This window comes from Chaetura pelagica, unplaced genomic scaffold (genome assembly GCF_000747805.2).
Source record: "Chaetura pelagica isolate M959 unplaced genomic scaffold, ChaPel_1.0 scaffold288, whole genome shotgun sequence".
NCBI lineage: Eukaryota > Metazoa > Chordata > Aves > Apodiformes > Apodidae > Chaetura > Chaetura pelagica.
In genome coordinates, this window is record NW_009954190.1 from 2,766,560 (window position 1) to 2,790,664 (window position 24,105).

Consider the following 24,105-nt stretch of genomic DNA (forward strand, 5'->3'; position numbering starts at 1 on the left):
TGCTTGAAAGAGTCCAGTGCAGAGCCAAAAAGATGATGAAGGGAGTGGAACATCTCCCTTATGAGGAAAGGCTGAGGGAGCTGGGTCTCTTTAGCTTGGAGAAGAGGAGTCTGAGCGGTGACCTCATCCATGTTTACAAATATGTAAAGGGTGAGTGTCAGAACGATGGAGCCAGGCTTTTTTCAGTGATGACCAGTGATAGGACAAGGGGCAATGGATGCAAACTGGAGCATAGGAGGGTCCATGTGAATATCAGGAAGAGCCTCTTTACTGTGAGTGTGACAGCACTGGAACAGGCTGCCTACAGAGGTTGTGGAGTCTCCTTCACTGGAGACATTCAAAACCCACCTGGACAAGTTCCTATGTGATGTGCTCTAGGTGACCCTGCTCTGGCAGGGGGATTGGACTAGATGATCTTTCGAGGTCCCTTCCAACCCCTAGGATTCTGTGATTCTGTGATTCACCTGACAGCCTTCCCATTTTATGGGGAGTCATCGACTTCAACTCCCCAGCAAGCACATTAAGAAGGACACTCAGAAGAGTCAACCTAAAGTTACAATATTCCCCAGCATAAGGGCAAAACTGACACCAGAGCCTATTTCACTTATCTAGGAGAAGCTTTTGACAGGCTGATAAGGGAAATCCACATATTAACAAGAAACAAAGGAGCAGCAACAATCACAGTACAGGCAATTTTATAGGCGGCAAGTTTACTGAATCACTGCCCTATGCTAGTCTACTTTCAGAATTACTGCAAGCTGCAAAGCCTCTTCAGTAACTATCCTTGGCCAGCACAGACACAAACCCCCAATGTCCCCTCTGACAAGCATTCCCCTGAGAAGGCACCAGGCACATATGGTACTTCTTGTGATGCCATTCCCTGGAGCAGGCTGTGTCCCACCTAATTGCCAGGGCAATTACTGCATATGGCAATTGCACTGCAGGGAGTGATGCAGCAGGGTCACAGAGTCTCCTGTGACATTTTAGCTGAGATGGGTTATGAGGTTCCTGTGTACGTGATCAGCAGCAAACATCCTAATGTATCTGCTAATGACAGGGTGTTGTATCTTCAGAAAGGGGAGCAGCCTCCTGGGGCTGGAAGGATCTCAGAACTTCTGCAAGCCCTGGAATTGTAGGGGTAGAAGCACATTGAAAAGACAGGAACAACTGGCTAGTGAATTTTTAAAATTCTTATTTCAAGGAAAATATGCACTACTTTTTTTCGCAATTATATCCACTTCAAATTCATTTTTGAGGAGAGAAAATGAGTAGGACTTTATCACAAAGATAACATCATCCACAGTAATTTTCTAAATATTTTTAAAAAGAAAATTAACTTCTTGCATCTATTTCCTGAAAACTGATTTAATAGTCAAGACTTGTTTTCAAACATCACAGTTTCCAACAGCAACACTGTTTAAACTCAATGTTCTTTTAATCACATAAATGCAAAGGGACTCCCAAAAGCTTTCATGGCACTTAATGCATTTGCTTAACCTGCCTTGCAAAAACAAAACCAAAAGAGGTAGTAGGCTTCAGCACAAAAGTTTAAGTTCTATTAACATCAAGCTGACAGACAGATCAAACATGGAAAGTAGCTCAGGGAATTTTAAATATCTATCAATTTTTTTACTAAAAATATATGCAAATTGAAGACATTTTTCACAGCCTCAAACACATCTTTTTCAAGTAGAGTTGAGCATCTCCTTGTAGTTCCTTGATTTTCAGCAGTGAGGGCATGTAAAACCAATCTATCATGACCGCAGAGCAGTCAACTGAGTCACCGGTGAGCTACCTGCTAGAAGTCAGTAAACACAAAGCAAATCACATGAACATGTATTCAGCAAGGTGGAAAAAAGTCATGCTGAGCAAACACCTGTGAGCAGAGAGATCACAGCTCTTCACTATACTGAAAACCAAGGAATTCACAGTGGCTGTGGTTTAGGAGTGACTTATCAAACGTGAAAATCACTCTGAAATGATCACTAGTGATCAGGCTCACACTGATATTCAAGATTTCTGTGCTTTTATAGGTCCTAAATTCATTGCAGATGTATAATATGGATCTGTCAATAAGTTAACGTGTTTATTCAAGGTAAAAAAATTAATCCTATAAAGGTGTTTATAATTAGAAATATAAAATGTCTTGTTAAACTATAATTTTAGCACTTTTATATAGTCAAACTACATAATTGCAACAATTACAACCTACTGATTCAAGAAAGGGAAGAAAAACTTTTAGAAAAATAGTAATATGTTTTATGAGGGAAAAAAAAAGGATCATCTGGGAGCAACCACTTGTTCCAGCATGCCTTGAGAAAGCCCTGAGTTCAAACTGTTCTATCTAGCACTCTCAGTACACATCATCTTTATCAATGCCAAAATGATGATCTATAGAAAGTTCTCTGTAATGCACAGAAAATATAAGGCTTACAGATGCTAACATAAACAAGGTTATCTTGCCAAAATTAATGTTTTATCTGATGCAAATGCAAAATCCCAAACTGAGCTTGAACCTAACAACCAGATTAATGCTGGGGTTGTTCAAACTGTGCCTGAAACAGTGCTGTTGTGTTGATGTTCTGCTGACCTTACACTGAGATAACATCAGCCACAGCTGGAATCAAACCAAAACAACCAACACTAACAGACACAGGGCCCTTCTATGCAAACTTTTCTTTGGCCTCAACAACGCTCTCAGGTTTAGAGTATTTGCTTTAGCATTCCAAAATTGTCAACAAATAAAAACCCCTTTGTACAACAACATCAGAAGGCCTGTCGGGGCTTGAGCTTGGTTTGGACAGAGAAAGAGAAACAATTGCAAAATCACATGTCCTCCAGAGTCGATTCCTCCCCTGCAGAAACCCATAGTCCTAAATAACAGGTTTTGGCAAATAAAGGATTAACATTAATTTTATAGCAAGAAAACCTACCTTCATTTGCATGTGTACAACCATATTAACTTTTAGGAGATTGTATACGTGGAAATGAAGGCAGTATTCAGCCCACAGACTTAAACTCATTGAAAGCAATGGCAAAACTCCCCTTGGTATTCTGTGGTGTCAGAGTCAGACCTATAAATATATAATTAAGCTATACTTACGAAATCATTATGGCAGAACACCCAAAAATATCTCAATTAAAAATTTATGGGACCATATTCCATCCAGCACTTTGATGCCATTTGATAGAAAGATGACTACAGGCACAAGAACCACTTCCAAAGCTGCAGCATTAAGTAATTAAGCCCTAGGCATAGTTAGCTCTTTATGGATACCAGATATATTTTGTCTTACTTCCATACTTTTATCTGTGCAGACAAAGAAAATACCAAGGAACACGTTGAGTGAGAGAATTAGCTTGAACACATGCTATATGTTCATTCCTTCTTAATGTCTGGGATGTACACAAACCTTTAGCAACATGAGACCCGCCCAGTTCTGAATTGCATATTAACACATTTTACAAGCAAGTTTCACAGGTATATGCTACAACCAAAGGAAAATAAGTGTAGCAATGTCAGTATGAATGATAACCACACAGAGCCTAATATTATCTCTTTCCTTCAACATGCAGGTGAAGGTACAGGGACAGCTGGGAAGAGCAGCAGCAATATATTCCAAACATTACTGCTTCTGCTTTTTTCCCAATTTTCTTTATTTAAAACTTTATCCCTGTAGCTTACATCCTTTGTTTGTAGTTATTATCCAAAACACTTGTGCAATCCTTGCTCGCTGAACGATTATGCTAAGGCCTTTCTTTTGTCTCAGTTACTATAAAAGACACTTTATGCCTTCTTTTGTTAAAACATTTCCTACTCTCAGTCAAAAGAGAAAACACACATGCAAAAAACATCACCATATAAAAATTCATAGACTCTTTCCATATATTCCTCAACCTATTCCAATGGGATCCAACACCAAAATGGCAGGCTCTTGCCACTTGCATGCACTCCTAAATTCTATTGTAACTTCCCGAGCTCATTTTTTGAGGCTCACTTCCATTACTGTTGTAGCAGAGCACACATTCAGACTCTGAGCTATTGAACTACTAGCAAAGATTACTACTGCAGAATCTGCAACTTCTTAATGAAAATGAAGTTGCTTCTGAAAATAAACAAACGTAATAAGCAAGCCAGTGCTCTGTGAAATTTGCACCATTCTCTTGTTAACCTGGATGTCAAAACATATTACTTGTGTGCATGTAAATTTGCATCTGCAGTTCAGTAACGCCACAGATTATGATCTAACCACTTTTGAAAACATAATGTTAAAAGAAATAAAAGCAATCCATTGTCTGGCTGTAATTTGTTATTTTATTAGAGGATTTTTCTTTAGCATTCCTAACTGCTTAGGGCTTGATCTTCATAAACTGCATCCTGTCTAAAAGAAGCTATATTATTTCTACAGTGAAATTTCTAATTCCTTCCCTGCTCCCAATTAAGTCAAATTAATTCTCTCTTACATCTAGCTTCCTCATTACAGGGCTGGACCCAAGCATACTGTTCTGGTTTGGTTTGGTTGTTTTTTTGGTAGCGGAGGAAGGGCCATAGGAGTGGCTCCAGCAAGAAGCTGAGAGGTTCCCCCTACTCCAAACCCAGCTAAGGAGCCATTAGAGGGACAGTAGATGTGCCTCAGTAATTAACATATGAAAGAATAGCTATAAGACCTGAGCAGAGAGGCAGTTGAGGGGAAAAGAGCTGTGCTCGAGGAGGAGAGCTGTGCTGGTGGCTGGTGAGGAAGAAGGGGAAGAAGGTGCCCAAGCAGAAGTTTCCCTGCAACCCATGGTGAGATGGCAGCTGTGCCCCTGCACTCGTGGAGGAATGTGGTGGAACATTCCCTGAAGGGGCCAGGAGGGGTGAACTTGGCCAGTGGACTTGGATTTTGTGACCAGAGAATTTGCTGCCAGTGGACTCTGATTGTGCAGCTTTGGAAGACCCCAGTGCCAGGGGAGTTTGTTCCCAAAGCAGCCCCTGACTCGGTGGGAAGCCCAGGCTGAAGCAGCTCTGGACCTCGTGGGAAGGACTCATGAAGGAGAGGTTTATGGAGGACTCTCTTCCATGGGAAGGACCCCATGGGGAAGAAGGGAAGGACTGTAAGGAATCCTTCTTCCTGAGGAGGAAGGAGCAGCAGGACCCCCCAGCCTGTGAACTGACTCTAAACCCCCTCCCCTGTCCCCCTGTGCTGCTGGGGGGAAGGAGGGAGAGAAACTGGGAACAAAGGGATTTGGGCCCGGGAAGAAGGGAGGGGTGGGGTAACATATGCAAGCCCTGCTCTGTGTGTTGTCTGTGTGTGTTTGATTAATATTTCCCCAGGTTGAGTCTGTTTTGCCTGGGACCTTAATTGGTGAAGAGCCCTCCTTGTCCTTTGTCTCGACCCATGAGCTTTGTCCTCCTCATTCCAGAGTGTGGGTGGTAGGGGAGGGAACTGAGTGAGAACCATGGGGCTGCTCCTTTGTTGTCATGTTGGGCCCAAAACCACAACACATACAAACATACAAGCATGGTATAGAATAACATTTTTTCTAGTTCTGAGTTCAAAATTTTGTTAGGGCAACCTGACAACCTCTCAAGAAGCAAGTCGCTGACCTGACCAACTGGGCACCTTCATAGCCACAGGTGAACCCTCCTTTATGTTCTTGAGTGACACAGTACAAAGCAAAAAATGCTTCATTTCCAGATGTAACACATCCTACGTTGACCTACTTAGACCAGAAACTAGTTAAAGCAGGATGTTTGCATTTAAAAACGTTTTGCAAACCAGTATTTTATACCACCCTCTACAAATAAAATACCACACCAAAATTCCAACATCAGCGGTCCAGCTCCCCAACTTCACTGCAGTGGCTGACACATGATTTCTTTACTATCTAAATTTATTTTCCTGTCCCTTCAGATAATTTACAGCAGCAGAACCATCCCTTTGTACCTCCTGTTTATCAGAAATTGCAGAGACTCATAATCTTGAATAGTGATGCTGGCTGAGAAAGATGGATCCACTGAATTCTACTTCCCTCCTACACCTGGATGCAGCCCATTTCTCCCATCCCTTAGCAGCAAACCATGTCAGCTCCACAACACCAAGTCCACTATTCCTGCCATACAAAAGGTTCCCAATTTTATATGAAGCAGATTGGCTTAACTCCACAGTACTGCTCTTAGCCAAAACTCAGATTAGGGTTCAAACTGCTCCCAGCCTGGCGACTGAGATACCTGATCTCCTCTATCCTTTTTTTCCAGTTCTAGCTGTAAAGGTGGAAAGGGTTCAGGCAACATGCTCAAAGTTACAGAGCATGACAAATAACTTAACAAATGATTGATTTTCAATCCTAAAAAAGAGACAACCAAAGCAGAAAATAGAACAGTTCTTTAAAGTCATGAGGACATAGAGAAAATATAAAGGGATGACATGATAATTGTCTCTTCAAATACAAAAAGCTAGTAGGAATCAGGTTAAAAACAATAAAGGAAGAAAGATCACCACACAGTGAATAGTTGAGCTGTAGAGCTCTTTGCCAAAGTTACTGCAGTTACTAAAAATCTACCTGTCTTCAAAGATAAAGAGTTGTTTCTGGACAGAAATCTGTTCAGGATAACTGAATACATATAAATTAAATTTGACTCAAGAGTTGAGTTTCTGAGTGTTTAAAAATTTGAGAAACATTTGAAAATAATCAGATATGCTCATCCTGGTCTTACGTCCCTCCTGAGCACTTATGACTGCACTTAGGCAAGAGGCACCAGCTGTGCGGCCTGACCAGCACAACAATTCTTACAGATCCAAACCTGAAAACAGACTCTCTGCAAACCCAGGACAAAGACCTCAAACAACTGTCACAATTCCTGCAGAAAACATTGACCATTTGCTCCCATTTCCGCAACAGAACTCTTCGATATCTCCCTGTAGTAACTTCTCTGGAGTGCTAACTTATTTCTATATAGTACAGAGCCATTTGTTTTTGAGTGCTGCTGAGAATTTTGTTCTTGAGCCATGAATCTCTGATGTGATGATTGTGAAAACACACTGCAGGGGAACACTGCAGTATTCTAAAACATTCAATATTGATCCCTGGAATCTTCAAGCTTTTTTCGCCTTTAGTCTGGTTCTGTGATATATGTATCTTTTCTACTCACCTATTCAATTACACACACTAGAGGAAGGGCCTGACACCAGTGCTTCACCTACTTTATCAAAAAGTATTGCTGAAAGAAATATTTTTTTAAATGGGGACTGTTACCAGCTTTTAATTTCTTTAGAACACTATGCAGAGCAAACTCACAAATTAGGGTGTTCTTTTAGAAAAGCCTGCCCAGCAACACTTTGCCAATGAAAGTAATTCATCAGTAAGTTGTCCTTCTTTACTGCTTCAAAGAGCTGTATGACTTTGTAATGATTAAGAAGGCCAGGAGGTTTCATCAGCTTTCCCTTCTGCTTCTTGTATCAGTTTCAGATTTTGCACTTGGAGAGTTTCCAAATATGTTCACATATAGGTGGTTTTGCCTGGTCAAAATCAGGCACAGAAACAGCCCAGGAGATTTACTGATGAGCAATATGGATCACAGTATTTCCAGTCTCATGCTGTTGGCAGGACAATGTCTGGCTATAGTGATCCACTGTACCTGATTTCAGCTTTATAGTCCTAGCTTTGACAGTAGGAATCGCTTCATCCTAAGCAACACATCCCCAGTCAGAGTAATTTCATATGTCTCCCTTAAGTCCATCAACATTTACTAAACCAATTTTTAAATCATATTCACTCCCATCTTTTCATGCTGCAGCTTCTTTATTCATTAACTACAGGTGTAGCTGGAAGCAACTCCCTTGCAAAAAACTCCATTATGTCACCACTGGACTTAGGGTACTCACTGTGCTCACTCTTGGCATTCGCCACACATATCATGGCATCCCATTGAGACACAGGCAAAATACCCAGCAGAGATTTGAATGTTGTACTTCAATATGCTCAGTGAATGCCTTAGGTCCTGGGTTATTATACTAGGCTTCAGTTGGGCAATACATAATTACTTTTATATGGCAGAATAGCTTCAGCAGGGGAGCTGATCGCAGCCTTACCACAGTGCTTAATCCACTGCCTATCATTCTACAACTGTAAATGAGAAACATTCAAGAAATCTTGGTTTTTTTCCAAAGCACAGTGGGGATGTTCAAAATCTCAAATATTTTCATAGTTTTCTTCTCAGCTCCATTTGTTCATTCATGGAGGAGGACAGTAATCCAGTTCACAAGCTGTACTTATAGCCTAGCACTATCAAATAGCTCCTCTGGAAAATCTAATCTGTTGTTTGTGAAGATGAGAGACTGCAAAAGTCTGCTCTGTCTAGTGAGACCACACTGCATCAACCCTAAGTTGCCAAATGCAACTCAGTCTTTATCTTGCAATGCTCCCGTTTCTTCCATTCTGGTTATCTCCTCAGCAACCATAATGTGTAATTGTCCTGAATTATGTGCCAGTTGTTCAGCGTGGGAGGAGAACTAAAATGAAGCCAACAAGACCAAATAACATAGATCCTGAGAGAAGACAGGCAAGTCAACTCCTATGAATTATCACTGACTTCTCCTAGAGAGGCAGTTCTGAGTGTTATTTTTATCCCAGCTTATATATCTAGTATATGTTGTTTCTGATACATATATAGATAAATTAAAGTCATCTTTAGAAATAAACCAGTGGCCTCAGTCATCATCTGGGCAAGGTAAAACATTTAGAGTCATTAAAAGCCTGAAATGCATTTACAAGCCCTCACCACACACAATTCCTTGAAATTCAGAAGCAACTCACTACTTTGGCTTTCTGCACAAACACTAGCAAACCGAAGAGGAAATTCTTGATTTCTACTGTCACACACAGTTAAAACACCAGAACAAATATCAAGAAATATTAAATGTTGACAGTTTCACAGTTCTACAGTACTAAAGGTTAAAACATAACTTCCAGTAAGAAACCATTGGAAAAAAAAAGCTTTTTGTGATTAATTAGCCCCTAATGGATGTATTCTTGGGTGGAAAGATTTTATGATAAACTGCATACAAACCACAGACACTGCTAAATTGCTCTTTTCTGGACCATCACCAGTTAATGTGGCCTACTGAATTTTATACACACATCCTATACATACTGCTCCATGAAGGGGCAACCTGAGCTGCACCGAAATAAACTTGGCAGGAGCAGGGAGTCATTTCTGTCATTAGCAAGTGAGGCAGGATGCTGCTTAACAACTTGCAGCTTTACAAAAACAGCTGCTCTCTGGCTCCCAGGTCCACAAATTACACAGTAATATTGAAATGTAAACCAAGGTACATTTTTTGTACAATTTTCCTAGAAAAACCTTATGTTATGTGCTGCGAAATGTGTTGCAAATGATATATCATATAATTAGTTGAAACACCTCATGTCAAGTTTAGAGCTTATGGTTTGATAGGTAAGCAGAAAAGACAGTCTTTGTTTACTTTTGTACTGTGAGAAAATAGAAACACCAGGCATACACAAAAAAGCATTTTTAGAAAGTCACACGGAGTAGTACAAGTTATTAGTGATAATTATAATAATTAGCACCAAAATATGCACAGCCAATATGATATTTCCTCAACTAACAACTGCATTATACCACACTGCAAGCAAAAAAAGTGGATTGTGCAAATATTTTGCCTTGTTTCAGCAACTTATCTCCCATTTACTTAGCTTTATGTCTTCCCTCTTTCTTACTCTCCTAAAACATTGTAAAGGAAATGGCATCTCAAAAACAAACAAACAAACAAACAGAAAAGCAAAGACAAGTCACTTGGCTCTTTTAGTATTCCACTTCTCATGGAAAGAAGGCTTAAATTTGAAAAGAAGCAGAAGCCATTCCTTTTTTCTTGCCAGACTCAAATAAGAGCATGAGGGAAGTGCACACCCTTAATTTTCCACCCTTCTACCATGCAGCCATCCTTCCTCCTCCAGCTGGCCAGCACCAGGCCCTCTGCCATGCTCTCCTATTTAATCTCTGCCCTTAGTGGGGCTGCACAGATGTGACTAATTGCGATTGAGCAAACACTTCTAGTCCACCCAGGGACCAGCCTCCAGCTTGCTTTACATCCACTGTGTCAGCTCTGCAGGGACAAAAACATCAGAGTGTTTCCTTTGCAGCTCAGGACAGATGTGACACAAAGAGCAGATCTATCAAGGCAGATACACAGTGGCTTTTGAGAGCAGAATGGAGCCAAAGATTACGAAATCACCTGTAATAATTCTTTCCTTTCTCATCTGAATTCCTAAGAGATGTTTCCCTCTCTTCCTAAAGCCATTGTTCTTCCCGTAATGGCTCAGCTGTTAATGTCACTATCTTTTGAAACAGGTGACGCTAATGGCAAGCTTGCTAAGGGCATATCAGGCTCATTAATATGCATATTCTCTCTTCATTCATTTGTTTCTCTGTTTACTTTGAAGTTGCCGTGCTGGAACCTGTGCTGCTTTTCTGTGTTAAGACTCTTGGCTGGCATTTCTCAGCTTGCTGCGTTTCTGGTTGTTATCTAGGATGGAAACGGGACTGCATGTTGCGAAAGTCAGTTAATGGCACCTTGGGTGACATTTGGTGCCCAGCTGAATTAATTTCTTGGCCTCCTCACCTCACTGCTGAAACTTACTCTTCCTGCTCGCTCTCAAGATGACTGTTTACACAGCAAATTTTAGGGCAAGTAACATCTCTGTATTTTTCAAGCAGCTGCACCAGGGGAGCAGAGCCCCACGTTGTATTTCTACGAAAAATAACACCACCTGGGTTAACTTAAGTGTCTCTCTAAATGTCTCTTCCACCTGAAAGAGCTATTTCCAGCATGGAAGGAGAAATCAACTTTGACTCAGATATCAAATTCTTAGTGTGATAAAGGAAAGTGATTCAGTTGTCTTCTTTTATTTTTGGCTTTGTGATTCAGCAGCTTATTGTTTGGCTGACACAGTCAGTCATAACTGGGAACCTACTGTGAGAGGGAGGAATAAAAACATTTATATAATATTCAGAGGTCACTTTATATTAATATCTCTCCCCACACAGATCAGTCTCAACATAGGCCCATGTCACCTAAGATTATTTTGGGGTGAAAGACTTATACTGTTTTCCTCACAGCATTTACAGGGATAGTTAGGTAGCTTCCCTTGAGCCTGCAGATGGTGAAAAGGTAGGTCTGCTTCCTACTAAGTCCCTTCCTAGTAAATGTGTAGAGACACACAGCTTTCATGATTCCTCCACACAAAAAACAGTTTCTTCTCCGTAGACAGCTATTAGAAAACCAAGGAATACACCCTGTCTAGCTAAGGAGTGAGGCCAGTTTGATTAAGTTAATGTAGTGGCCTCGTCTGGAGGGCTACAGGATTAAAACCAAACAAATGGGTACAAATGCCTTTTCCAGTACATGGGACTCTAAGGTACTGCTAAGCCAGTTCATTAAAACTATGATAGTTTAATTGCACCCAGTTTGAATCCACCTTCAACACTATGTCCCAGTTATTTCCAACCCTTTAAATGGCCACTGCAGTTCTCATGTAGAAAAGCAGTAGTGTGCTGATTAAGTTTTAAAGTAACCATTTCTTTTGCTGGACCTCAAAGAATTTGTGATGAGATGAAATATTGAAATATGGAGTAGATTTTTAATTCAACATAGTTCATTAAATTACTTGCAGCATTAGTTTTAACAGGATGCATAAAAAGAAGCACACGCTAAGTTCAAACAACTGAACAGAGCAAGTAGTATAGACCAGCAATCACTAACTTGTCATGATGCAAAAGGCGACATAGGAGTTATTTGGAAGTGGTGATACAGCAGGGCTGACAGGTGGGCAGGAGCTGAGAGCCCTGGGAACTACACAGGGCCCTTCAGTGCAACCTGAGGGTTCCTCACCCAAGGGCCAAGAAGGGTCCATTTGAGTGGTCAGGAGCATCTATCACCTTTAACACGGAACCTCTTCCTGGCATGTGCCTCACTTGATGCAACATAGAATCCATCTCAAAGCCACTGGCTGAGGCACTTGACCTCAGTCTAGATCTACTGCTGCACAGCCTTGGCTTAGTAACTGCGTGTTCTCCAACAAGAGCAGTAGTAAAGGTACAACGTCATCTCAGAAACAAGAGCCAAAGTGACCACCTGTGGAGGATCTAACAGCATAGAAGCTGAGACCATACACCAAAATTGTTTTTGTTGTGTTGGGTTTTTTTCCCAAAAATTACCTTGCTTGCTTGTTTTCAGCATCTTAAAGTAGACAAAATCCATCTCAGCTAGCCATGGAAATTGATGGTTATTGCACATAAAAAGTAAATCTGACTACCTAAAGACTAGTGTATTCAGTTTTGCTCTTATTAAAAACAACATAAAAATACTTAAAGCTCTGTGATTGTCACATCATAGTCATCTGCTTCCTGAAAATGCAGTAAGTTCTCATAAGAAAATGCACGTCACTTCACCAACCAAAGAGGAGGACAGATGAGAGAGCATGCCACAAAAAGATTTTGACTCACAGTGGCTAATTTCTGAACATCTTCATCAGATGCTCCCAGTGAAGCAAGTCCTATCTCTTGTGAAAACTGTGCAAACTTGGGATCAGCAAGTAGAGGCACATGTCCCAAGAGTTCATGGCATGTATCCCTAAGGGAATGGAAATGAAAAGAGAGTTGTTACAGCAATTAATGCCATAGTAATTCCATAATTAATTCACCATAAGCCATTTTACACGGGTCTGACCTCTACAAGTCTTACCATGAAACATGTTTTTTACAGTGTAGTATTTATTCCCTGTGTATGGTTCTGTAGAATCATGCAGGTTTGCTTCCATTAAAGACATTATATATCATTTAACCTCATTCATTCCATGATTCCCCCATAATTTCCAGATTTAGTGGTTCCAGATCACTGCTGTCTTCCTTGCTTAGTACCATGAAGACTGAACTGCCCAAAGGAAAGTCAGATGTCTCACAAGTAGTTTTAATAATTTTTCTCAACATGAATCAAGTTCAACATCCAACACATCCCCTCTTACTCTTCTCCATTCCCTTTTCCACACGTGGGTACAGCTCCACAATTAAACATTTTGCCACTTGTCACTAGTAATTCAGGACAGTATTTACAGAGGATTCTGTGTGCTTAATTTCTCATTTAGACCTGAGTTCCTACTGCAATTATCAGGTTCTTTTGTCACACAGCCCACTGTTCATCAAGCAGATTTCAGAAAAAACAGAGGATCCAAATTGTTTCAGAAAGAACTGCTGTCCACATCTGTAAGTGCATTATTAGTCATGAGAAAGTGCAGATATAAGTGCATGAAAAATTGCTGACCGACCTAACAAAAGTGTACATGTATCATCTACAAAAGCTCTCAAACAATTCTGAAAGTTTTGGTGCATTTGTTCACAGAAAATAATGGATTAGTAGTAAAGTTCTCTGTAAAAATCAGATCTGACATTTCCTTTGCTTTTGCCTCTTCAAAGACATTTCTCTTTCTCTCTCTTTTTTTTTTTTCCTAAGCTCCAAACAAATGTTTTAAAGGCAGAGGGAAAACATAAGGTTTTCTGCCTTCTATCTGAAATAATCCAATTTGTCTTTTATAAACTATTTTTGTTTGGAAAGACACAGAACCTGACACATCAGATAAATCATGAAGAGAAAAACAACTCTCTATATAATTTAAAGTTTGCTTACTGAGTGCTCTTCACCAAGAAGCCTGTGCCAAGTGTGTCTAGGTAGATAGTAGTAGGCAGTGGTTTCTCCGTGCATGCAAATCAAGATTAGCATTTTTGGCATTCCCAGTTTGCCTCACCAAAAGCTTATCAAATATTGTTCCAGTGTTGGAGGGTTACATACAAGTCTCTCTTCTCAACCCAGATGGCCTTGCTGACAGATGCTCAGCAACATCTGCCCGGGCTACATTCACATTTTTTGGTGGGACACACACTGCTCTGAAATTGTGCATGAAAAGTTTGAACCAGTTTCATATATAAGTAGTTCATTCATCAGTAAAGAGAAATTACCAAATCTCATTTATCTTCCTTCCTAGACATATGTATTTCCCAAAGAAGCAGGAGAGGTAAACAGATACTCTTACGCCTGACATAGTAAAACAAATATGGTCCATGGACACTAACTAGAGATTCAGTTGTAGCAATATGGGTTGAGTGCTAAAGTTTACTACTGTGTGCCAACACTTTTAGTCAACACCCGTGAAAAAGGTTTCATATGTACACGCCAGGAACAGTATCAGATATCACACTTTGGGAAATTGTTTACATTTGGTTTTGGCTGCCTGGTAAAACTTGTCCTTCCTCCTGAAAGTAAGATCTTTCTTCCTTTGATTTTACATCATTGCATGTCCTTTCAGAGCCTGGAAAATTCCCAATTTCTTCAAAAGTGGCTGGTAAGTCTTCCTTTTGTGATCTCCACACCCCTTTGGTGATGCTCTGAGTCTTGCAAGATTTTCTGAGTTCCCTACCACAAGACCCCTAGCTTAGATAGCACTCCCTTCCTCACCAGAGCTCAGACTTGAAATATTGACTGGCCCTGAATGGTGTCTGACTCTTTGTTCAGGAGATGGTTTACAACACTTCAGTGGTTAATCACCAAAGGTTAATGACCCCTTTTTCACTAATTCAGTTCCAGTCACAACAATTTAATCTGTCACGTCCTGCAAGATTTAATTCACTAATTATATAAAGGACAGCAGGGAAAAGGAGTTTGCAGTCTGATAGATCCACCCAGAGAATTCCCAGTACCAAACGATTCACTAGAGGGACCCAACTCCTCCAACCATCACCTTCCAACACAGAAACAGACCACAAAGCCTATTCTCTGGAAGTCCAGAACTCTAACTCCAGTTCTCAACTTTGCTGGAGAAATCAGCACTAACTGCTGAGCACTTCACCTATGCCACACTGCATCAGTCCAGATATATTTAACCCCCTATCAGTAGTTCAAATACCAAGAGCAAAGAAAATATAGTGGGACCTGCTTCACATTCCTGGTTTCAGGTAAGTATGCATCCAAGCAGACTTCTGAAGCAGCACCACTACTAATGGTACCTGAGTGAGTATCTACATCTCTGTTTTCCCATGCTGAAGTCACAACCTCCGGAAACAAATAAGGAAAGACGTGTTATTCCTAGTTCTGCACTGCAACACAGGCTCTTGGTGTCACTTCCACCCTTGCAGACAAAATGAGAACAGACAAAGCCTAGCCCCATTAACCTTTCTCTCCTGGCAAGGGGAGGAGGATGAGAAAGCAGAAGATATTTCTTTCATGCCTTTAGCTGGTAGATTCTTCCATTAAAACTATGCAAAGTAGCATTTTGAACATGCAATTATAAAGAGGGCAGCTTGAAGAAAAAAAGTGTATGAAGAAAAAAAACCAACAAAACAAAACACCACCAAACAAAAATATCTTCCGGGCAGAACCACATGCCAGGATTTGGAATTGTGATTGAAGTCTCTTAGATTTCCCTGCCAGTCTGTCCCTTTATAGATAGTCTAAACAATATAATTCTTCACTTAACTACCAAGGCTTGATTCTTTTGTTTTGCTTTATTCAGAAAATAATTAAGTTCTTTTAATTTATTCACCCACATTGCTCAGAGAAAATAAGATTTTTGTAATGCACTTTTCACAGCAAAAGATTTTTCTTGGAGTAAATTAGTTAGCAGAACAGAGGAAATCTATATAGCTCTGTGAATGTAGTAGAAACATAATGAAACTCAGGAAGAAATGTTTTAAAATGCATATAGTGGTGATACAGATCAAACCAAATGAACTCTCTAATTTGTATCTAGCTCTATTGCCTGGGTGTTAAATCTGATGGAAAGCCCATTGAAGTCAAAGGGAGTCTTTTTACCAGGTTTATGTCATTGAAATGCAATATTCACCAAGCCAGGGACCTGCATCAAACCTCATTATAGCCCCATACATCAACCAGCAGATCTCAGGGCATTGCAGCCACTGCAGAAGATGAAGAGCTGCCCCCACTCAAGTCAATTTAGGTTTGCTGCTGATTTTAAAAAAAGCGCCATGATTTCACTGCACATTTCTGATAGCACTCACTATATGGCCTATCTGATGAAAAAAAAAAAAAAAAAAAAAGAAGAAAAGAAAAAACCCCAAAACATTTAAAAAAAGGATTGTGGGTCTACAAAAAGAGTAAGATCATTAGAAAATGAAAACTCAATTCTTCTGTTAGCCATATTTAGAAATGTTAAGACTATAACCTGGATTGTTAAGTTCAGCCTAAATAAGGAATAAAAATCTTTATTCTAACTGAACTGTTATTACTACACAGTCACTTTCCAGATGCCATGACCAGAAAGGTTACCAAAAAAAAGTAGGTGCTGTTATTACTAAGGATCAGCCTTGATACATTGCATACTTGTGAATGTAAGGAGCATCTTGAAACTGCAGACGTCTCAAATCAATGAACCAGAGAACATCAGAAAAAGCATATGCACACTTAATTGCTTCCTAAAAGATGTTCTTTCCTTTGTTCCTGCTGGACCTATATACTTAAATCCCCTATCAATAGATGAAAATGTTCTTCTAGTTTGTACTAAGTTAATAAATCTCATCATTCTTTTGCTGAACACCAGTAGATGCTGCAATCTGAGACACTGGCTTCCAACAGGAGAGGAAATAATTAGTGCCAAACCTGGCACTTCCTAATCTTTGATTTTTTTATTTATTATTTTATTTTTTACATCTACATATGTTTTCAGATTTACCAGATGATGTACAGCAGGATCTATCCAAGCCCTTATTTCAGGGTTTTACATTGTAGAAATCTGCCTACAAATTTAAGTGAGTGAATTCCTTCAAGGATTACCACCTCTTTCCCAAAAGAAACACACACAAAACTAGCCTCTGAGCATTTCAGCAAATAATTTGTCCAGTTCACATGCTGGGGAAAAAAAGTAGATAAATGTATAACAGCACCACCTGGTGACTCCTGCCAGAATAATGTTAGAGCATTTTTAGATACAGCTTAATATGCGGTTCCATAAAACCTTTTATAGCCAAAAATATTTCTCTGTCTTTTCAAGAGTCTATTCATGAAATCAAAGTTAGGCATGGGTCCAATTTTTTTACAGGTCTGGAGCTGAATATATACGTATGAACCCTTTGTGTAAATTTTGACCTAAAAAAACCCCCCCATACTCAAGTAGTCCAAACTGACTCAAAACCAGCTACAGTTTCACACTAACCACCTGACGATTGATCCACTGCAAAACTGTCATTCCCGTGGCTACAAGATCAGCAGATGCCTTTGGTAAAACTGCCTCCATATTATCTAACTGCCGTGCATTGTTCTGCCATTACTGCCCAGAGCACAACATCTGTAACACAAGAACTACAATCGCTTCCAACTTTTTTCTCCCCTCAGTTTTCATCGAGAGACCAAATGCCAAAATATAGCACCCAAACTCGCAATATTCTGCTCTGGAAAAGCAGCAGTGCTGTCCCATGAAAGTCATCATTAAAGTGTGTCTTATTTCTATCATGTTCCCTATAAAAGGCTTTGTATCTAATATCCTCTCTGGGTGAGAGAATAGAGCCTCATTACTTGCTTGCATTGTGTTACAGGAGAGAAATGAAGTCCAGCTGTGGAGTCTGGCCCAAAAAAGATAAACAGGGACACAAGAAGACCAAATTCTAATTCTAAAAGCTTGTTTTGTTGTTGGTTTTTTTTCAGAAGATTCAGGGCTTTTTTTTCCAAATTGTCCAATGGAAAATAAAATTGTAGATACTTCTCCAAAATGTTTTGAAAATGTTCCATTTTACAACAAAATATAATCCAGATTGAATTTTTTTTCTCACCATATAAATAATGCAGTAAGACCCTTGTAAAAAGTGAAAAAGAAGCTTTTTAATTAAATTCTGGTTCACCAATATTGAGGGGGTTGCCATCAATGGTATAAGCAGATTTCTACATTTGTTGGCAGGTTCCTGTTTTCAATCTTGGCAAATTCAATGAGGTCTCTTAAGAAACTAGTGAGCAGATTTTTTCAGCACTAAATCAAGTGTAGCAACTTACGGTTCTGGTGTGTAGAGAGGATCTGAGCCGTGTCGTATGTACTGAGTACAGTGAAAAACTCTATATGCTAAGCCAGCTAAAAAATCTCGAGGAGACAGGTATCCAGCAACTGGTCTCACTGTGAAGCCAGACCTTTCTGAAGTGAAGGAGATAATAAAAGACCATATTATAGATATCATTAGATCAGTTCCTGAGGACAGGTAATGATCTGTGGTTAATTATTCTACCAGAAACACGACAAGGAGAATCTTGGCTGAAGATCACCACACATCATTTTCACCTATTATGTACAAGAGCTAATTTGCATAGCTAGCATATGTTTAATGAAAACAGCTTGAGGTATTTCAAAGTTGGTTTGAATACCTTTGCCTAGAAGAGATAAGGTACCATAAGTGATATTCTCAAATCACAAAATACCTGATTTTTATGTCTAGTATCAAATTAAAGTGTCCAAACCAGAAGATTACTTCTGTAAAATATATTAAAAACTGAGAGAACATAATAGGATTAAATAAAATCCGTCCTTATTTTTACAGATAAAATAACTGTTTGTGACCATAAAATACTGACTTTCACAGCCAAGGTCCTCATTTAAATATTTAACAAAGTGTTCCTATGCCAGATTAGTCCCAGTGGGGAATAATTTCAGACTCAGTGACTTTGAAAAGCACATTCCTACCCCAAATTCATTCTTTACTCTTTCCAAGAATTTACAAGGAGAATGTTCCAGGTTTTTCTTCAACAGACATTACTACTGCTGTACTTAGTCTGAAAACAGTCCACTGACAATGCTGGGTGCCTTTTCATTCAATGTATTCTGTATTTCATACTAACACATTTTCAGACTAACCCAAAAGAGCGTTCTCATTAAACATTTGTATCTACTTAGAAACCAAATATTAATCTTACCTTTAAGAAAAATAGAAACGTCTTCCAACTGAGGCACATTATCCTCTCTGTATCCACAGTACTTGGTCAGCAGAGGAAAGTTTTTTAAATATTCACGACAAGCATGGGTGGGATAGAGTTTACTGAGTTCCCTAAATATCACCCCCCATGTTTTAATTTCTTCAGCTGTGTACTCCACTCTGGGAATGGGTTGACCACTGTAAAAGGCCAAATAACACAAGATACATTTGAATATGAGATTCTAGACAGACTGGCTGGCAACATTTTTGTGAAAAGTATTAAATAAATAAAGACAGACAGAGACTATCTATACTATTAAAAACCATTTTAAAATAAGAGCTAGATGCTTTTTTCTTCTGCACCATTTCTCTGCCTCCTTCCCCTTACACAGACGTACAAAAATTGCAAAGCAGGAGCCATCCAGGGTACCTGCTAATCTGTCTTTGACATCCAAGATCTGCTTTGAGTGGTTATGGCTAATTCAAAACTGACTGACAGCGTGAAAAGTGTGAAGAGCTTCTTCCAATTTGCACTGCCTTGTATTTAGCAGTAAGAAATTTCCCATTACATGGTCCCCAGCTGCCATCTCATGTTATAAATGCTCCTAGAAACTTAGTAATCTTTCTCTGGATGTAATGTTTGCAATAAGTAATCTCTGCAATTTACCTTCTCCTCAGGTATCTGCTTTTTCCACACTGTAACAAAGTACAGATTGCAAAGTGATTCAAAGGATTTCATTCCACCCCATCAGTCCCTACATCTCGCTCCCCTGCCGCAGGGCTGCCAACATGGGTGCTCCCAGCCCAGTGCTGTGGCTTCCCCAGTGTCACAGACAGTAGGGAAATAGGAGTACCAGGCACAGGGAATCCCACTGCAGTGGAATTGCAGTGCTGGGACTTTGCTGGGCTTTTGCTGGGGTTAGGGTCTCCATTCTGGGTGTCACCTGGTTCATAATCCTGTCTCCATTGAACAATGTAGCAAAGAATGGGCCCTCATGTCACATGCAATTGCTGCTATGCAATCCCTACAATGCACAAGGGAAGAGCAGAAGAGCATCCACACCACATTTACTGTGGCTGCCACCTCACCTTTAATGAAAACTTACTGTTTAATCCCCTTACCTTTGACTAGATCAATGTATTTTGATCCATGCCAGTATCTGTCATTGTCCTGGCTTGAGCCAGAACAGAACTAATTTCCTTTACAGTAATTCCACTTTTCAGCAACTCTCTTCTAAGAAATTTCACTTTCTGAAATTAACATCATGTTTTCCAGTCAGTGTCTGCTTCTAGGACTGATAACGCTTGATGTTAATAGTTATTGTTGAACACCCTGCAGAACTAAGGCCACTGATGGGTTCTGCTAAACTTCCGGTGTGTCAGAAATGACAGGGAGGAAAAGCAGTCACACCTGAGATCCTCCTGCGGGGAGGAGTGGACCAGACAGGTGACCTAAAACTGACCAAACAAAGTGATCCTTCCCATATGCATCATACTCAACATAAAGCTGAGGGATCACAAGGGTCAAGGTCTTCTTCTTCCATGGCTGGCATCCTGAGGGGATTCCATCCATTCTTCTGCCTTTCCAAGCATTCCTGAATCCGCACGTTCCTGGATCCAGCTCCTGTCTGCCACTGTCTCCAGGAGACCAGTCCGGGACTTCCCCAGGGCTGCCCTGCAGCCTTGGTGGTGATGTGACCATTACGGGGGGGGAAGACCAATATTGGATTTGTGTGTGTTTGTATTTAATTTTTTTTTCCATAATTACTGTTTCATTAAATCTGTGTCATTCAGTTTCCAAGCCCCCAGTCTCTCTCCCTTATTTTCCTTCCTTTCCCCTTCTGGGAAAGTAAGAAGGGTTAATAGAGGACACCTGTAATTCATTTAATTGCCAGCCCAGCGTCAAACCATGACAGTCAGTCAAAGGCCACTTTGTATGAAGTACTCATACCTGTTAAGGACCCAATGAACATCCAGTACATTCACTAGTTCCCCTTCAGCCACTCTTTTGCAGACATGGCAAGAATTGCAAGACATATAGTGAAGCATTATTGCACATCAACAGAAGCTGCACGGGATCCGTGCCCACACTGCCGCGGCAGGCAGCGCTTCAGGTCTAGTATCTGTCTTCACACCTACACTTGATCAGCCTCAAGCTGCTCACCAGTTCATGGAGAGCATAACACAGCTATTCTGAATCGTGCCATACATGACACATACAAGCAGGCTGCCACTCCATTCACTGGGGGTTGCCAGGATACTGTGCAATACTCATCTCTTTTCCTTAGGCCTGCCCTCTACCTATGGATACTGCCAGTATGGGTTCGCATCGGCCCAGCAAGGGGAAAGAAATGTGTGCACCAGTGGAAAAACTCAGGTTTCTATTTAGCTTGTCACTAAAGAGGTATAAACACAATTAAGGATCTGAAGCTTGTTCACTGCTCTCTAAAAGGTTTATAACTTAGTTATTGTTTCAATTAATTCATTAGTACTCAAGTAAGGTTCACTGAACATTAATTCCTTAATAGGATTTATGCCTGGGAGAGATTGTCTTATTTCCAGCTGATCATGATGTTGCTTTCTTTATCAAGAGGATCAAGGCAGCCAGACTTGAGGGAGAACCTGTGCCTTTATCACTCAGCTCTGCAAATCTCATATTTCTCACCCTCTTTCTTCAACAAGCAACACCCACCTTGTGCTCAAACATTTCCATAAATCATAGGAATGGCCAGTTTGCTTGTGGCTGCATAAGATGATTCTACAAGCTAACCTATCTTGAATTTCTATTTCCCTTTATTAAAATAGGGTCTTTCCATTTTGCCACATTCATGAGCTACCAAATCATATTATGAATTCCCTCTTAAACCTCACATTTTTCCTACAGATTTAATTTTCTGAACACTTTTGCAATCCCCTAATGAGTCTCAGAGGACTAATTAGCCAGATTAACACTCTTCCACTATCTTTAGGATAGAAACTAAGTGAACAAGGGAAGAATACTTGATTTTGTCCATTTATTTCATAGAGCTGATTTTCACTGCTGTGCTCTATTAACAGGTCCTTCCCTTTAACATCCAGCACCAGCAAATACCTGCTCCTCCAAGTTCACTATTTAGTGTTTCTCTCTCTCCACTACAGCAGCCTCTTTATGTTCAAGCAAAGCAGAGCATCTACCACTACGGAGCAGCATCTATTCATAATGGAAATACTGATCTGACATTTTCAACTCAACTATTTTTTACAGAGCCAGTTCCTTGAAGTCAATTCTTTGCAGCCAAATCTCTTTGTTGTTTTGGGTGTTTTTAAGGAAAAAAGGTACTTTTTTACACTGGAAAATGAAAAGTGGAAATGCATCAAGACTCAGTAAATTATTAGGAATGCCACTTACCTGGAAGACACTGTTCAAGACAGCACTCTGACCTTATCCCTGAGGGAAGCAGCCCTTACTGCAGAGCTGTTCTTTTTGTATAAATAAGTAAATAGTCATTAGGCCACAGAAGAGTGTGATGAGATTGAAATGTAGTGTTGAGACACCTGTGTTAATTCTGAGCTCCCCAGCATGGGTAGCAGAAACAACTTAGTTGTAGCAGCATGAAGTCCTCCCTGAGCTTATTTGCTTTTCCTTATCCTGGCTTAGGCTGAGCTGCAGGATGCTGAGGGAAAATGTCTCCCTGGACTGTCTCTTCAGGGGTACCAAGAGAGAGACTGATGGCAGCAGACTTAAGGAGCATGAATGGGATTTTGCCACGTGTAAGGTAACTGCCTGATCACTGGTCTCCCAGACATTTTATGGCCCCAGGCTAAAAATACATTAAATTATCTATTGTCATAAAACTTCTCAACAGTTTTGCTCAAGTTCAAATAACCTCTGATTTGGGTTGATTTTTTTGTACTATGCCTGCAGAAATGGTTCTTGAGCCTTCAAAATCTAAAGAAGGAAAATATTTTTCCTTTTCTTTTGTCTGTTTTCCTGGGAATATGTAGCATTACTCTATGTGATTTTTGTGAAGGTACATTGCTCACTGGTTTCAGGGAGAAAAGGAAAACTTTGCAGCAGAAAACCAACCACTGCTTAGTGAGATACAGCATGATCTTTCTATCACTTGGGCAGCTGAAAGGGAGAAGGGAAGACGGTATTTCCAGCAATTTAGCAGGTGTGAAATGCCTGGCAATACTGCTGGGTAAATGGAGAACTATCCCCCTTGAAAGAGCTCTAGGAGCACACAGAGCCCTCATCCACAGGTATCTGCTTGACATTTCACACTGCAACAAATGCTAGGCAAGAAGAACTAACTCTACAGCAAGCATTAAACTGAAAAAATAATAATAATAATTAATAAATCAGCTGTAAACAAACAAGAAAAAAACCCTCTCTCAATTTACGTTTGAAAGCTGGCTAAACTTAGGACTTACCTGGTCAGCCGAGGAAGCTTTTCTGACAACCAGCACCCTGCCCCTGCTAGGCAGAAGCTCTTTGCATTGGATGAATGTCAAAAGCAACCAGCTAAACAAATGCCACCTTGGGCATAATAAAAGGGAACCAGCACTAGCACTTACTTACTAAACAAGAGGATGGGACAAAAGTAAAGGAGAAATATAATCAGGATTGTATGGTCAGAAAGCAGAGTTAATCCTCCTGTCCTCCAAGCCTTCTGTAGCCCATATCCTAATGTTATACTAAAAACAAAAAAAAAGAACTGAAAAACCTTCAAAAATCCAATTGCTTCCTGAGAGGATGTCTATTCTATGAAGGGAGACAAAAGTGTTGCTTTTTTATAGTCTTTAAACAGCATATGTAGAAATCTCAAAGGAAAAAACAACAACAAAAATAAACCCTGAAGAAGTGGGGTAAAATGGAAAAAAAGCATTAAATGAGTATGCTCTTCCCCTTGAGAAGGAGAGCTTAGGCCTGTTGCAAATAAAACCTGAAGTATTAATAGAATTAGTTGAATGCTTTGGTGACAAGAAAATTGCAACACAGTAGTTAGCTGTAGGTAGCACAGGAAGTTTCCTTACAGACAGGGATAGTAGCAAGTGGAAAATACTGACATGGCATGCAAAAAAAAAAAAAAAAAAAAAAAAGGAAAAAAAAAAAAAAAAAAAAAAAAAAAAGGAAGTCAGTACTTGGGAGCTACTGAAGAAAGAAGACC

At 40.0% G+C, this 24,105-nt stretch overlaps 1 protein-coding gene across 1 annotated transcript in view; it reads right to left on the reverse strand.

Annotated features, from left to right (window-relative positions):
• The window catches only part of TPH2 (tryptophan hydroxylase 2), a 47,139-nt gene that overhangs the window by 13,882 nt on the left and 9,152 nt on the right, over positions 1–24,105 (reverse strand). The window contains exons 6-8 of the mRNA XM_010003079.1: positions 18,957–19,153; positions 18,048–18,183; positions 12,506–12,632 (exon numbers count right to left, since the gene is read on the reverse strand). Of these exons, the coding sequence (XP_010001381.1) occupies positions 12,506–12,632; positions 18,048–18,183; positions 18,957–19,153 (460 nt within the window). The remainder of the gene's footprint in view (positions 1–12,505; positions 12,633–18,047; positions 18,184–18,956; positions 19,154–24,105) is intronic.